At 36.7% G+C, this 13101-nt stretch overlaps 2 protein-coding genes across 2 annotated transcripts; one reads left to right on the top strand and one right to left on the bottom strand.

The window, feature by feature from the left end:
• Positions 1-615: 615 nt before the first annotated feature.
• Positions 616-7186, top strand: LOC120214937 (LMBR1 domain-containing protein 2 homolog A-like). The gene is made up of 14 exons (XM_039212738.1): positions 616-983; positions 1311-1387; positions 1589-1747; positions 2122-2335; positions 2466-2552; positions 2638-2777; positions 2911-2991; positions 4166-4230; positions 4381-4556; positions 5208-5338; positions 5419-5506; positions 5824-6040; positions 6136-6242; positions 6527-7186. Exons 1-14 carry the CDS (start codon positions 816-818, stop codon positions 6935-6937), a joined length of 2121 nt encoding a protein of 706 aa, XP_039068669.1. The 5' UTR covers positions 616-815; the 3' UTR covers positions 6938-7186.
• Positions 7187-7864: 678 nt separating this feature from the next.
• On the bottom strand, positions 7865-10973 carry LOC120214934 (dicarboxylate transporter 2.1, chloroplastic-like). Its single transcript, XM_039212736.1, has 4 exons — positions 10103-10973; positions 9407-9720; positions 8231-8679; positions 7865-8057 (listed from the first exon to the last, which is right to left on the bottom strand). The coding sequence occupies exons 1-4, from the start codon at positions 10922-10924 to the stop codon at positions 7942-7944; spliced, it is 1701 nt and encodes a 566-aa protein (XP_039068667.1). The 5' UTR covers positions 10925-10973; the 3' UTR covers positions 7865-7941.
• Positions 10974-13101: the final 2128 nt, after the last annotated feature.

Below are 13101 nucleotides of genomic sequence, written 5' to 3'. Positions count from 1 at the left end.
GCACATTTTGCAAATGCCTTCATCCAGACCAGCAGTGAGGAGTTTAGAGCCAACGCCTCATGGTAGATGCGCCAGCCAAAAATTTGATCTTTGGGGGGATGGGGGCTTTCGCGAGGACTTGCCACAGTTTGGAAGGTTCTCTTTCAACGTTTTTCCATTTCAGCAATCAATGGTAGGACGATCTTGTGGAGTATACGCCTATGGAATGGTGGCTCCATATTCTCAAGTCGAAGCAAACTGGTGCAATCGGGCATTCCAAGATATTTGTAGCGTCTGCATGGTTGAAGATCTGACGGATTTTAGCGGCGTTCCATTTGTTTGTACCTTGGATCATAAATTCCCTACATTCAATGGGATTAGTGTAGTTATCCATATAGTTGTTTTGAAAGACAACTTTAGAAAAACCACCCCAATTTCAATGTGAACCGTTGGGCCACATCTTCCAAATTGCTCAGGAGTTGGCGCGAAGGGGCGGAGCTCTCGGTTCTTGGCTGTTGGGTTAGTATTTTGGGTTAAATGAATAAAATAAATTAAAATGAAACAGAAAAAGCGCCTTTGGACCCATTACGCAAATTTCTGCATTAATATAGCCGCCCTTTCAAATTAAGCCTGATATAATAAACAAACCAAAAAGCTCCTTTGCAAATGCAAAACCAACCTTTAGTTTCTCTTTCCTACTGTTTTTTGGCAAAACAAGTGGTGAAGAGAAAATGAGAGATAATTCCCAGGTAATATCCATCTAGTGTAAAACATATTAGAATAGATTGTTGTAATAATATTATGTGGATTAGATAGAGAAGGAGATACAAAGAAAGATGTTGTTTTTCTATTTGATCTCCTTGCCTTTAACACTGGGGATGGTGATTTTGACTTTGAAATATTTCGCGGCCCCGGAAGTTCCTAATTATGTTCTTTTCACCGTTGGATATACATGGTTTTGTTCTTTCTCCATCATCATCCTTGTACCTGCTGATATTTGGACGGTACTTTCCTTAGATTAACACCCTTAATTCTATCTTGCAATTCTTCTGATTGTATTTCTCAATTTGGAAATACTGGATGGAAATTTAAAGCTTTTTCTAAAGATGAATTTTATTTGATCAATGCTGGTATGGGATTGGAATACTTATTCCAATTGTCAGCTTTGAAAAGAAAACAAAAAGAAGATCAATAATAGAGAAATGGGCATCTGAAGTCTATGCCCTATCTTGTTTTCTAAATGGCATTGAAGTTCTAGACATTTGCTTTCGCCTAGAAATTATGCATGAATTTGAATTCATTGCTTTTTTTTCTTCCCTTTCATCATGCAGACGATATTTGGTCAGTACAGCAGAGGGATATCTTTCTTTTGGAGCCTAACCTATTGGAGTACATTTTTGCTAACTTGGTAAATACACTGTTATCGGCAGAATTGTTTTGCAGCATCTTTCTGCATTTCGAAATATCTTATATACTTGTGTCATTTGATTGTTGCGCTTTAATGACCTTTTGTTTATTATGTTGCGGTCTAGTGTAAACATTTTAGAAGCTTCATGCTTAAAAGCTGCATGTATTCTCATTGGTTTATATTAAACTATTTCCTAAGCAGGGGTGTGGTGCCTACTATTCAGGGTTATGAAGATGCTGGAGATTTCACCGTGGTTGAAAGATTGAAGACTAGCTTACATGAAAACTTGGTCTTCTACCTATGCGTTGGTTCTGTTGGACTTGTTGGACTCGTTTTATTCGTTATTTTCAGCAAAAATTGGTTTGTTTTCCTTTTGTAGCAACTGATTGCTCTGATTTTTATTCATCCTTTGTTCCTTATCTTGTTTGTCAACATATGGTTATTCCTGGATAGTTTTTCGTTTTAAGGTTAGGTGCTAAATTGGTGTATTTAGTAACTTATTCTTGTTAGATATTCCCGTATCCTTTTTTTTGTTTGGTAAAGGACAAGGTCCTTTTTCATCTTCATCTATTCTTGTATTTATGTCAATCTGTTTGTATTATGTAAACCTTAATGAAAATAGGTTGTGAACTTTGACCGTCTTTTCTCCTACAAATATCTGCTTCTGTGTTTTGACTGCTGATTTTTCTAGCATCCTTTGTGTTGATTAATCCCTTTTTTCCTTTTGTGGGAAGGAGTGGAGACATTCTTGGTTTTGCCATGGCTTGCTCCAATACTTTTGGACTTGTTACTGGTGCGTTCCTTCTTGGCTTTGGTCTTAGTGAAATCCCTAAGGGCATTTGGAAGAATGTGGATTGGACTTTTCGCCATAAGGTTCTCTCACACAAAGTTGCTAAAATGGCTGTTAAACTTGATGATGCTCATCAAGAATTTTCTAGTGCTATTGTTGTAAGTAAATCTATAACTTTTTCATTCATAAATTCAACAGAAAGGAAAAAAATATACAGATCATGGTGATAATTTATTTACATATTGAAGAACTTTCTTTGTTAGCACTAATGAAGGTGAATTTATTTAGGTTGCTCAGGCGACCTCAAATCAGATAAAGAAGCGTGATCCTCTAAGACCGTATATGAATATTATCGATAGCATGTTATATGAAATGGTACCCCTCTTTGTCAATGGGTCTGTTTAGTCTCAAAATGTAGTTTCATGTACTTTCCTCAAATACATTATTTTCTGTTTTGCAGTTAAAAGAAGATCCTTCCTTCAAGCCTCAAGGTGGAAGGTTTGGGGAGAATGATATGGACTACAATACTGATCAAAAATCAATGGCAACTCTCAGACGTCGACTTAGGATAGCTAGAGAGGAATACTGTAGATACCGAAGGTACACCTATTTTGGTTTTTATGGCATAAAAAGGACTCAGATGTTGCTGTAATATGCTGCCAAAGTGTTCGTTTTTTCCTTCTTTTTTCTCTTTTCCTCTGATAAGTGAAGTTAACCGTTAAGACTTTTGCAGTGAATATACGAGCTTTGTCTTGGAAGCTCTCGAACTGGAAGATACTATAAAAAACTACGAGCTCCGTAATATAACTGGATGGTTTGTACTTTGCGCTTATACTACCCTTGCCTTCATATTAAGCTATATTCTTTTTCCCCCTGATCTCATCTGCAGGACATCAATCAACCCTACACTGAAATTATAGGTTCCTTAGGTGTATGAAAACATGTTTAAGTACTTATTAACACTATGATTAATGAATAAATTACTGTAAAAGATTATAAAATTCTCACACCTTGTAAGCATATCAAATTTAAAAGTTAATGTTTACACACCTTTTCAATGATTTCATAAATTAGAAATTTATGAGAAAAAAATGGAAACAATTTACGATTTTGGGAAGCCATTTAATTTTAGTGATATATATCTCAAAAAATTCATAACATTACATTGCATGGCCATGGCCTCCTCTGTCTCTACAACTGATATGCACATAAGGTGCATTTTATTAGGGATGGTAAAGTTATTTACATATATTCTGATTTGTTTATTATCATGTATGCACAGTGACGGATCCACACCTAGATTAGGGTGGGCAAGTGTATACCATGAAATCTGAATTTTCTTCAGTTATTTACCTATTTTACTGATGGTGCACACCCTAAAATTTAATTTGTGTCCACCCTATACAAAAATCTTGTGTTGTTAATATATATGTGCCCACTCTAAATTTTTTTTTCTGGATCCAACATTAGATAAAGTGCACATGAAGTAGCTGATCTGTTCAATAGAATGTTCTCTACATTTTCTGGATTAAATTATATAATCTTTGCATGCCATGGAGTGGCGGTTATAAGAACTTGTGTTGCTGTTTTGTTAATGAGAAGCTTGTCTAGAATTTAGAAACCATTCATTCCTGTGTAGGTTATATCAAATAGCCAATTTATATTTGAAGGATAAAATCAGATTAGTTTACTACAATTTAGAACTTGTTTGAAGGGAGTTGTCATTATATTCTGTTAAACCAATGGTTACTTTGGAAATGAATGGTAGTATTAATGAGGCTTAAAAATGCTAAATATTTTGAGTTGTTGCATCCTGCTGCATGATCTATGAGTTGCTATTCTTGTTGGCATCATCATCATCATCTAAAATATAAGTTAGAAGTCAGTTCACATTCAAGTTTTTTTGGTGCTATCCATGTATTCTATCATGGCTAAAAGTGTTCCTTTTTTTAAAAAGTTTGCCCCAGATTCATTTTAAGGTGTTGCAGGAAATTTGTTTCAAGTTTCAAGCCCGAACGAACAGGCAAATTAGGGTCCTCTTTTGATATGATGGGTAATTGCTTTATTCTGAATGCTTTCCTTTATCTTATTTTCATTAGAAGCTGAGTTTCTGGGTGCCGAATAAACCTATCCATCTAGGTACTTAAAGTTCGCTATTTCATCTGTTTTATGATTTCCTTTTAAAATTAGTTATTCCTTGCAGAGTTCGTCTGGCGTTGTGTTCTAAGAAAGCAACTAGAGAAACTCTTTGCAATAATTCTGTGTTGTATGTCTGCTGCAATTCTTTTAGCAGAAGCTACCATACTGCCTGTTGGAGTTGATTTATCTCTCTGCTCCATCCTCATAAACTCCGTGGGAAAGCAGGAAATGCTCGTCCAGGTAATATATTGAGAAACTGGATTCTTTAATCTCAAATTTGTAAATTGCTTATTACACTAATATATATGCTAACAAAGAACTGAATTACAGTAATCAACCCTACAATCTCTATATGTCAGTAACAAATTCACCAGTGAACATTTCATATGCCTTCTTAACTCCCTATTAAAAACCAATAACTGGAACACAACCTAATTTATAGCGTGTCAATTGCTTATCTGCTACTAACACTGAATCAAAATTTGGTAACGTTTGTCAACGTTTGACTAAATAGTCACTTTGATCCATATTTTTTAGCACTTTGACCTTCAGTGTTTCATTTTAGCCTAAAATGATCTCTGATTGGATGGAAACCATTAGTAACCATTAGTTGACTAACGGACAATGCTCTTCGCTGGCGTGACAAGACTCGTGTCCAAAGCATTGATGTGACACATACCACATATACATGAGTGATTATGTATTGCGTCAACTAACAGTGTATTGACTGTTAATTAACTAATGGTTTTCATCAAACGTGTCATGTAGGACCAAAATTCTGCATTCGATGATTTCTCCTTGTCCACCAACTCCTGACCCATCACCCTAATCGATTTAAGCTGAGAAATGGTGTATTTGGGTGGAATCTTAAATGATCTTGTTGGTTTGCAGGTTATTGCATTTGTCCCTCTGATGTATATGTGCATCTGCACCTATTTTTCCTTGTTCAAAATTGGAATGCTGATGTTCTATTCATTAACACCAAGACAAACAAGCTCAGTCAGCTTGCTTATGATATGCTCGTAATTCTTCTTTTTTCTTTCACCTTAAAACTTTTACTTGTTCTCTCATTTTATTAGGATCTCACTCCTAAATGTATCAGGATGGTTGCACGATATGCTCCTCCAATTTCATACAACTTCCTTAATCTTATCCACTTCCCTGATAATAGAAAAACCATCTTTGAGAAGGTTAGTAGTTTTGCTATTTAATTTTGCTTTTCTTGATGCCATCCAGCTACACGGACGGACGCAAGACTTTTATGATAAGGGATGAAAACAAATTGTCAACAAAAAATATAAAGAAAATACATAATTTATATGAGAATTTAGAATTTTCTAGGATGAACCGCCCCGCCAACCCCCTCTCGGTCCATCCCATCCAACGACATTATGATATTAATGTTTCAATCTTGTGCATCAGTTGTTCAAAGCAGTTAAGGTTATTAGATTGAGTTTCTCTTAAAAGGTATTTGATCATCTTAAAATCTCATGTAACATATATGCAGCGAATGGGGAACATAGACGATGCAGTCCCTTTCTTTGGTAAAGGGTTCAACAAAATCTATCCTCTCATCATGGTTATATACACATTGCTACATGTGGCAAACTTCTTTGATCTGGTCATTGATTATTTTGGAAACTGGAGATCAATGTTCAATTTTCAAGAGCAAGATGAGGATACAGATGGATTCGACCCATCGGGACTAATCATCTTGCAGAAAGGTAAATTACCACACCTTGCTATCATCATGCTAAATGTCATAGTTTCTTCTTTGTTTTCTATAAACTACACGTTTTGAATCAACACTTCTTTTCAGAACGGGCTTTGCTTGAGCGAGGGCATAATGTTGGTGAGCATATTATTCCTTTGGCAAGGAATTTCGGCAGTGTGAGTGTTGACATTGAACCTAGCAGCAATGAGATGGTATGTCTGCTCTTGCATTTATACTTTTCATTTTTTCTATTGAAGTAACTCTCTGAAAATGGCATTCATATCATGAGTACGAGGCTGAATCCTCCAAATGCATAGTAAAAGGTAACTGAGCATACTCATGTTAGACGTATTCTTGTACCCAATACTCACATAGAAGTCCGAAATCCGAGTAACATTTTAAAAATGCTCTTTTGGTATATCAAAAGCATGCCAATAACTTTGGTCGTGCACATTTTTTGCTTTTACGTGATTATTTTACTTGGAAACGGTATCAGGAGATGGATACTGCAGAAATCGGAACAATGAGGGAATTTAGACCTCTGAAAGAAGAGGTTCAACAGGTCACAAGCAGAGAAGCCATTGACAAGAAATATTCCACCTTAAGAGAACAGAACAAGCAAGCGTCGAACACAAAGTCAGCTCGCGAAGAGTCGACTTCCTTCAAGAGTGCAACGAGACCACCACCTGAAAGATCAGCCTCAAAATGGGAATCAATGAATTCTGGTCTTCTAAATTTCAAATCCATCCTGGAAGTGAAGAAATACCTCCCTTTACGCCAGACCCAAGAAAACACTGTGTCCTCCTTGGCTTCCTCATCGGAATCCCTTGATGAGATTTTCCAGAGATTGAAACGACCAACTCTGGACCTTAGAGACTACAATGCTGAAAATGATCTTTTGTTTTGAACACGACACCGAGTTCAGAAACTTTGGTCAGTCTAGATAGAAAATGTAGCAATTCCTGGAACAGAATCAGAAGACTTGTTCATTTTTCACCAAGGACCGAAGCATGCGTGTTTTTGTAGCAAGCTGAGTGCCAACTATGGTACAATTCACATCATCTGTACACTTGTAAGTTGTAATAGTAAACATTGATTATGAATGTTTGCTTCCTTGTTCCTACAGATTATTTGTTGAATCTAATACGATGGAGTTCTCTTTACAGTTAAATGAGAGCCATTCTCATTTTCATCACTTTCTTTGTTTTACCTGTAAGTTAATACACATTGGAATATACATGCCTCTATAGTTGTTTGAAATTAAGTGCAGGGCGAAACCTGGAATTATTATAAGCTAGACGAAGCGAGGTGACTCGGATCATTCAGAACAATTTTATTCTGATCAAACCATCCAGATTGTTGTTGTGCAGATCAATCCCCAAAAGAGAAGCAGAGAAGGACTGTAGCTTTCTCAGCCTCTCGAAAACATCTGGAAGTCTACCAACAAAGCCATTTGAGATATCCAATTCAATAAGGTTAGAAATGTTACCGATCCCATAACTCGTAGGCCCTGAAAACCAATTTTGTTGGAGGTGCAATACTCTGAGAAGTTGTAGCCGGAACAAATTCTCCGAGAAAGTTCCTGACAGACCATTTCCATTAAGGAAAACATAATGTAATGAAGTACAGTTCTCCAAATATATTGAACCGTCTCCGAAGAAATTATTTTCAAGAATAAGATACCGGAGCTCCAAATATATTTCAGTTGTCAATTCAACCATGCAATAGTTATTTGATTGTATTATTTGAACTTGTAACTTAAAAAATATTTATTCATCTGAACTGTGAACTAGTAGCTGGGTTTTATGAATCCCTAAGAAAATACAACATCATCATGTGAACGGTAAAGAAGCTTTTCCCCCAAAAAAAATGACTTCTTACAACAGGGAAGAATGAGACTAACAGAGTAAATCAGAAGAGACCCAAAAATTTCCACCAGAAGCTTCCAACGACGACCCAGATGATGGCATTAATAAAAGCCATGACAAATCCCATTTTGAATACATCAGGCAGGTCTATGTATCCGGCTGTCAAAAAAACAAAAGAATTCATCACTTACCCGATGCAAACATAGTATAGAGACTCTATTAAGATGTTGGTATATTTAGCAATAATACTTGCACACAAAAGCAGGCTTTCTGTCAAAGGCACGGTGCTCATGTGCATGTGTACAATAGAAAGTGAAGAAAACGAGACGCACCTCCATAGTAGACAGCGGCCTGACCACTGCTATAATGTGTTATGGAACCAAAAAGATTGGTGTTGTAAGCAAGAGCCAGCGCTGCTAATATACCAGGCACCCCAGCCGCCAAGTGCATGGCAAGAAAAGCGGAGTATAATGCACCAACATGACCAGTTTGACTTGCAAATAGGTAGTGGATAAAGAAGTATGATGCTTGAAGAACACCAAATGCAGCCGGCCAGCTCAAAGAGAAAGATTGAAGGAACTTAGCTACACAACCAGACATCCAGCTCACAATCCCAAGGTTTGTCAATTGGCCTGCCATGCCTACCAAAACAGCAAACCAAGCCAATGTATCCCAAGCTGATTTTTCGCTTAAGCAGTCATCCCAGTCAAGCACGCCTAGCAAGAGGAGTATTGACAAACCAATCATTGCAGCCACAACGCTTGGTATACCAAGTTTCTCTCTGCATATGATTCCGGAAATACCAATAAATCAGAAAAGTAACCAATTATATGTTCTGAAGCAAACATCGAAACCGGAAATATCAATAAATCAGAGAAGTAACCAATTATATGCTCTGAAGCAAACATCAAAACCACAAAAATCATAGCTACAATCTTGCAACCTATGAGCATGCATGGAGACTATCTATAAATGGTAAAAAGAATAAGGTTATAGGATGCATGCATACAAGGCAAAATCTGAGGAAGTTCTCTATTTGCACGTTGATGCTAAAATCAACCAAAGCACAGATGAGTGATTGCTTAATTTTCTGAACAACCATGCTTCAACACTTCAAATTATATTCCTCGAAACAAATCATTTCCTAAACATTAGATTACACAACTGATTGAAGTTCAACTTCATCTTCATTGATGCATCTACAACTTCATCTATTTTTGATGCCGAGGCTTCCAGGTTTTATATCTGATGACCGATATGTCAAAAGTATAATCACATAATTTTTTTCAGAATACGAGACAAAAGTAAAACAAGATGGTATACTCATTTTAACATTCACATGACAGTAGACTTCGCATGTGCAAAGCTTAACAAGGGAGGGTAACAAGTAAAGGTAGCTAATGAAGTATTTCCATGTACACACGAACATTAGATGCAAAGATATCGATGTCTCAACTCAAATAGAAAGAGAAGTGAACTGGTATGATGAACTGCCACTTATGACTTACCCACAGACCCATAGAGTAACTGCAAGAAGCATCGTTCCAACCATGACCCATTCATTTCTAGTGATGGGACCCATGTTCTCTAGTTTCTTTGCTGCCATTGCAGGGGCATCTGGTGTATCTTTGGTTTCAGGAGGGTAGAGCTTGTACAAAACAAGCGGAGTAAGCAGTAGAGAAACAAGTGCCGGTACACTAGCAGCCTTGAACCACGAAACCCAAGGACTCGAAATAATAATCCCGAGCTCCTCTGCTAATTTGAGGCATAGCAAATTTTGTGCCGCTGCTGTCAGGAAAAGAGCACTAGAGTTTCCAGCAGACTGCCATAGATGATCCACCAGTAATGTGTAAGACAAAGACCCAAAGCTACTAATGCAACGAGGAACAAAAGATATTCACAAATCCAAATGACATATAGAAATCAAAGAGCCTTACTAGTTACTACATGAAAACCCCGAATCCGGATTAATCCAACAGAGTAACAAAAGTTTACTTCCAGAATCTAAAAGTATAAAATCAACTAACAATATAAAGAGCCTGACCATACTAGAAACCCATAATCCATATTATTCTATCATATGTCTACTTCCGGAATCCAACATTATAAACTTAATTATTCCCAAACATAAATTCAAACTAAGAATATAGAGAAAAATAAACTAAGAAGGTGATGATTACTAATGAACTAGAAATAAGGCAAACCTGAAACTGAGATTGAATTAGATAACTCCCAAGCTTCTTAGATGAAGAATCTCCAGGTCGGCTTCCAGCAGAAAGAGACAAGGACTTGATAATGGGCAAGAAAACCCCACCAGCTCTAGCTGTAGTACTAGGCATCGCCGGCGCAATCAAGGCCTCACTCAAAGTCAGCCCATAAGACAATCCCAACGTGCTTTTCCCCAAGCATTTGACGAAATAAGTAGCGATCCTATCACCGAGCCCCGTTTTAACGAATCCGCGAGCGAAAAAGAAGGAAATGACGATCAACCAAATGACTTCATTGGTGAAGGCACTGAAGGCGGATACAAACGGCAGTGTTCCTGTGACAACTGAAGTTGTGAGGCCAATAAAAGCCCAAGCTCCGACGGGTAAAGGGCTCAAGACTAAACCGGCGATTGTGGATAAAAAGATGGCGAGGAGCTGCCATGCTTGTGGGGTTACTTCAACGGGTTTGGGGACTAGGAAACGAACAATGAGACTTATGGAAACCGAGAGAAACAAAGGAAAGAGCTTAGCTCCTTGGGGAGGCGGAGGGGAGGTTGTCGTTTTAGACGGTGGGTCGTTGTCGTTTTGAGAAGCGGCCGCCCGGATAGGTGAAAAGAGGGGCTTAGATCGTTTCGAAAGTGCGGCGAATAAGAGGGGCTTGATCGGAGATCGGAGGGTGGGGATCGAAGAAGAAGGAAAAACGGACGGTTGGGATGATTTTACGATCAGTTTAGAGAGGCGGTGAAGAGAAGTGCGGGAGGAAAGTGAGAAACAAGTGGTGGAAGCGGTGGATAGAGAGTTGAGGACTAAACTCTCCATTGTTTGGATTGAGAGAAAATGAAAGAAAAAAATGGAAATCAAGCGAAGGTAAAATCGAAGACTGAAAAAAAAAACGGTAATCCCGAAGAGGGTGATGAATCTAATTCTCTGAAACTGGTGAATCGGGTCGGGTTTGTTTAGAGGGAAATTTCATAAACTTTTGGGTTATAATACAAATCGGTATATAAATTTAAAATTTTTTCTTAAATCGGTAACTAAACCTGAAATATTTCTCAAAATGGTATCCATGTTGACATAGCACCTCAACATCCACTTAAGCATTACGGGTGTATTCAGATTGATTCGGTTTATTTTTTAATAGAAGAAGAATCTGATTGTATTGTACGGTTTTAAAAAAATTAAATTAAAATCGGATGATATAAAAGTTAAAAATTTTGGTTCGATTGATTTTACGACTTCTAATTGTTTATCATTTTTCAAAATCAACATCCAATAAAAACAAACTTCAAACTTAAATCGTGTACAAACACGGAAGTTTAAATTTATAAAAGAAAATATTATTAGTTTTAAGATTTTATTTATTTAAATTTGTCTTATACCAAACAAATTCAAAAAGAATTTGATTTGGATCATTTATCTTTTCTTTTTAAATTTGATTTGATTTAGAATAAAGAGTTTCTACATGAAAACAAATCGAAATCGAATCTAATTAATATCATTAGTTGCAGAAAATCACATCATCAACATGTACCAACTTGAGAATACTTCCCACATTTAGGTACCAATCTGATTTTTTTCTAAGTTCAAGTACTAATTTAACGTAAAAATATTCACATATCAATTTTAAAAAATATTTACAAAATTCAGGTACCAATTTATGTAATAAACGTAAATTTTTTGAGCCGATCGCTTCTTGGATAAAGGTCATTTTATCTTTTCCTCCACCAATTTTCGTAGCCATTAACAATAGACAACGAAAGCATCTGTTTTAGAATTGTTTTTTATTCCATTGTCACCTTCTCCATAAAAACAAATTTATCATAAAATTTAATGAAAATCAAAAGAAAAAAAGAACAATTGATCGGATCATAGTCCGATTAATATTATTGTTATTACAATAATGCAGAATTAATATATAAGAGGCGGAGTTTGAATTGATTTCAAGGGAAATGGAAGTCATATTTGAATTTAAGAGATCATAATAGGGTAGTTTAAGTTTATTTAGTTTAACGATCGTCAACGTTAACGGTCAACTTGATGACTAATCATGATGAACAGTGGTCAAAATTTGACTGATTTTTCCTACATTGAAGTAAATAGATTTTAAGATCAAACAGTGTAACGCATGGCAATGATGAAACATATACAGATATATATTAATTAACAATAAAACGGTTCCTTCAAACTCAAAATTTCAGCTTCAAGGTCGCATACAGGATACTCTTGTGGGCAGCAGCTATAGTGATCCTCGCAGCATGTCGCGGATTCCGGGGCAGCATCCCCAGCCAAAGCATTGATCATCATACTCATATAAGCAGCAGCAAGTGGTTACTTGAGGGCATAAGTAGTACGCATCACGAGTGCTTGGAGGTCTTAGGGGAGAAGGCAGAGACGGGGAAGGTTTAGGCGGGTTCATCGCTTTCTTGACGGGGTACGAGGCCATCATTGCAATGCCTCACTTGCCGTGGAGGTGTCTGCGACATTACGTTCTATACATTATCTCCCGAATTAGTACCTCAAGATTTTTTCACTATCCAATAATCTACACTGTCTTCCGTCTTCCGCGTCATATCCCAATGAGGCCAATGATCGACATGTTCAAAGCCAATGACAGTCTTAAGTAAAGACATTGTTGTTTCTGAGATTTTGTGTAGAAGGAAGATGAATGAGATAAGGAGGAGAGATAGATATTTATAGGAGAAAGAAACTGCGTTGAACTAGGATTGAGAACTGAAAATCTGGTGTTTGTATCTGTCACGGTTCGATTATGAGAGAAGGGAGACCCTACCCTACCCTATATTTGGAGATACAAAGTAGAGACGTTCCTCGAAAGTCCTCTCTATGTTCTTATTCATGATATGTCTAACCTTTACATAAATTATATATTTTAATGATATACGTCCAATTTTGAATTTAATATCGAGTTACAATCTCAAGGTTTAAGACTTAAAATTTTTAGTTTTGAAGTTTAAATTTTATATAATATGTATTGAATA

The sequence above is a fragment of the Hibiscus syriacus genome, unplaced genomic scaffold, assembly GCF_006381635.1.
Source record: "Hibiscus syriacus cultivar Baekdansim isolate YM2019G1 unplaced genomic scaffold, ASM638163v2 tig00110109_pilon, whole genome shotgun sequence".
Classification (NCBI taxonomy): Eukaryota; Viridiplantae; Streptophyta; class Magnoliopsida; order Malvales; family Malvaceae; genus Hibiscus; species Hibiscus syriacus.
The sequence above is the reverse complement of the archived record's forward strand: the minus strand, read 5'-3'. Positions and strand labels throughout refer to the sequence as shown.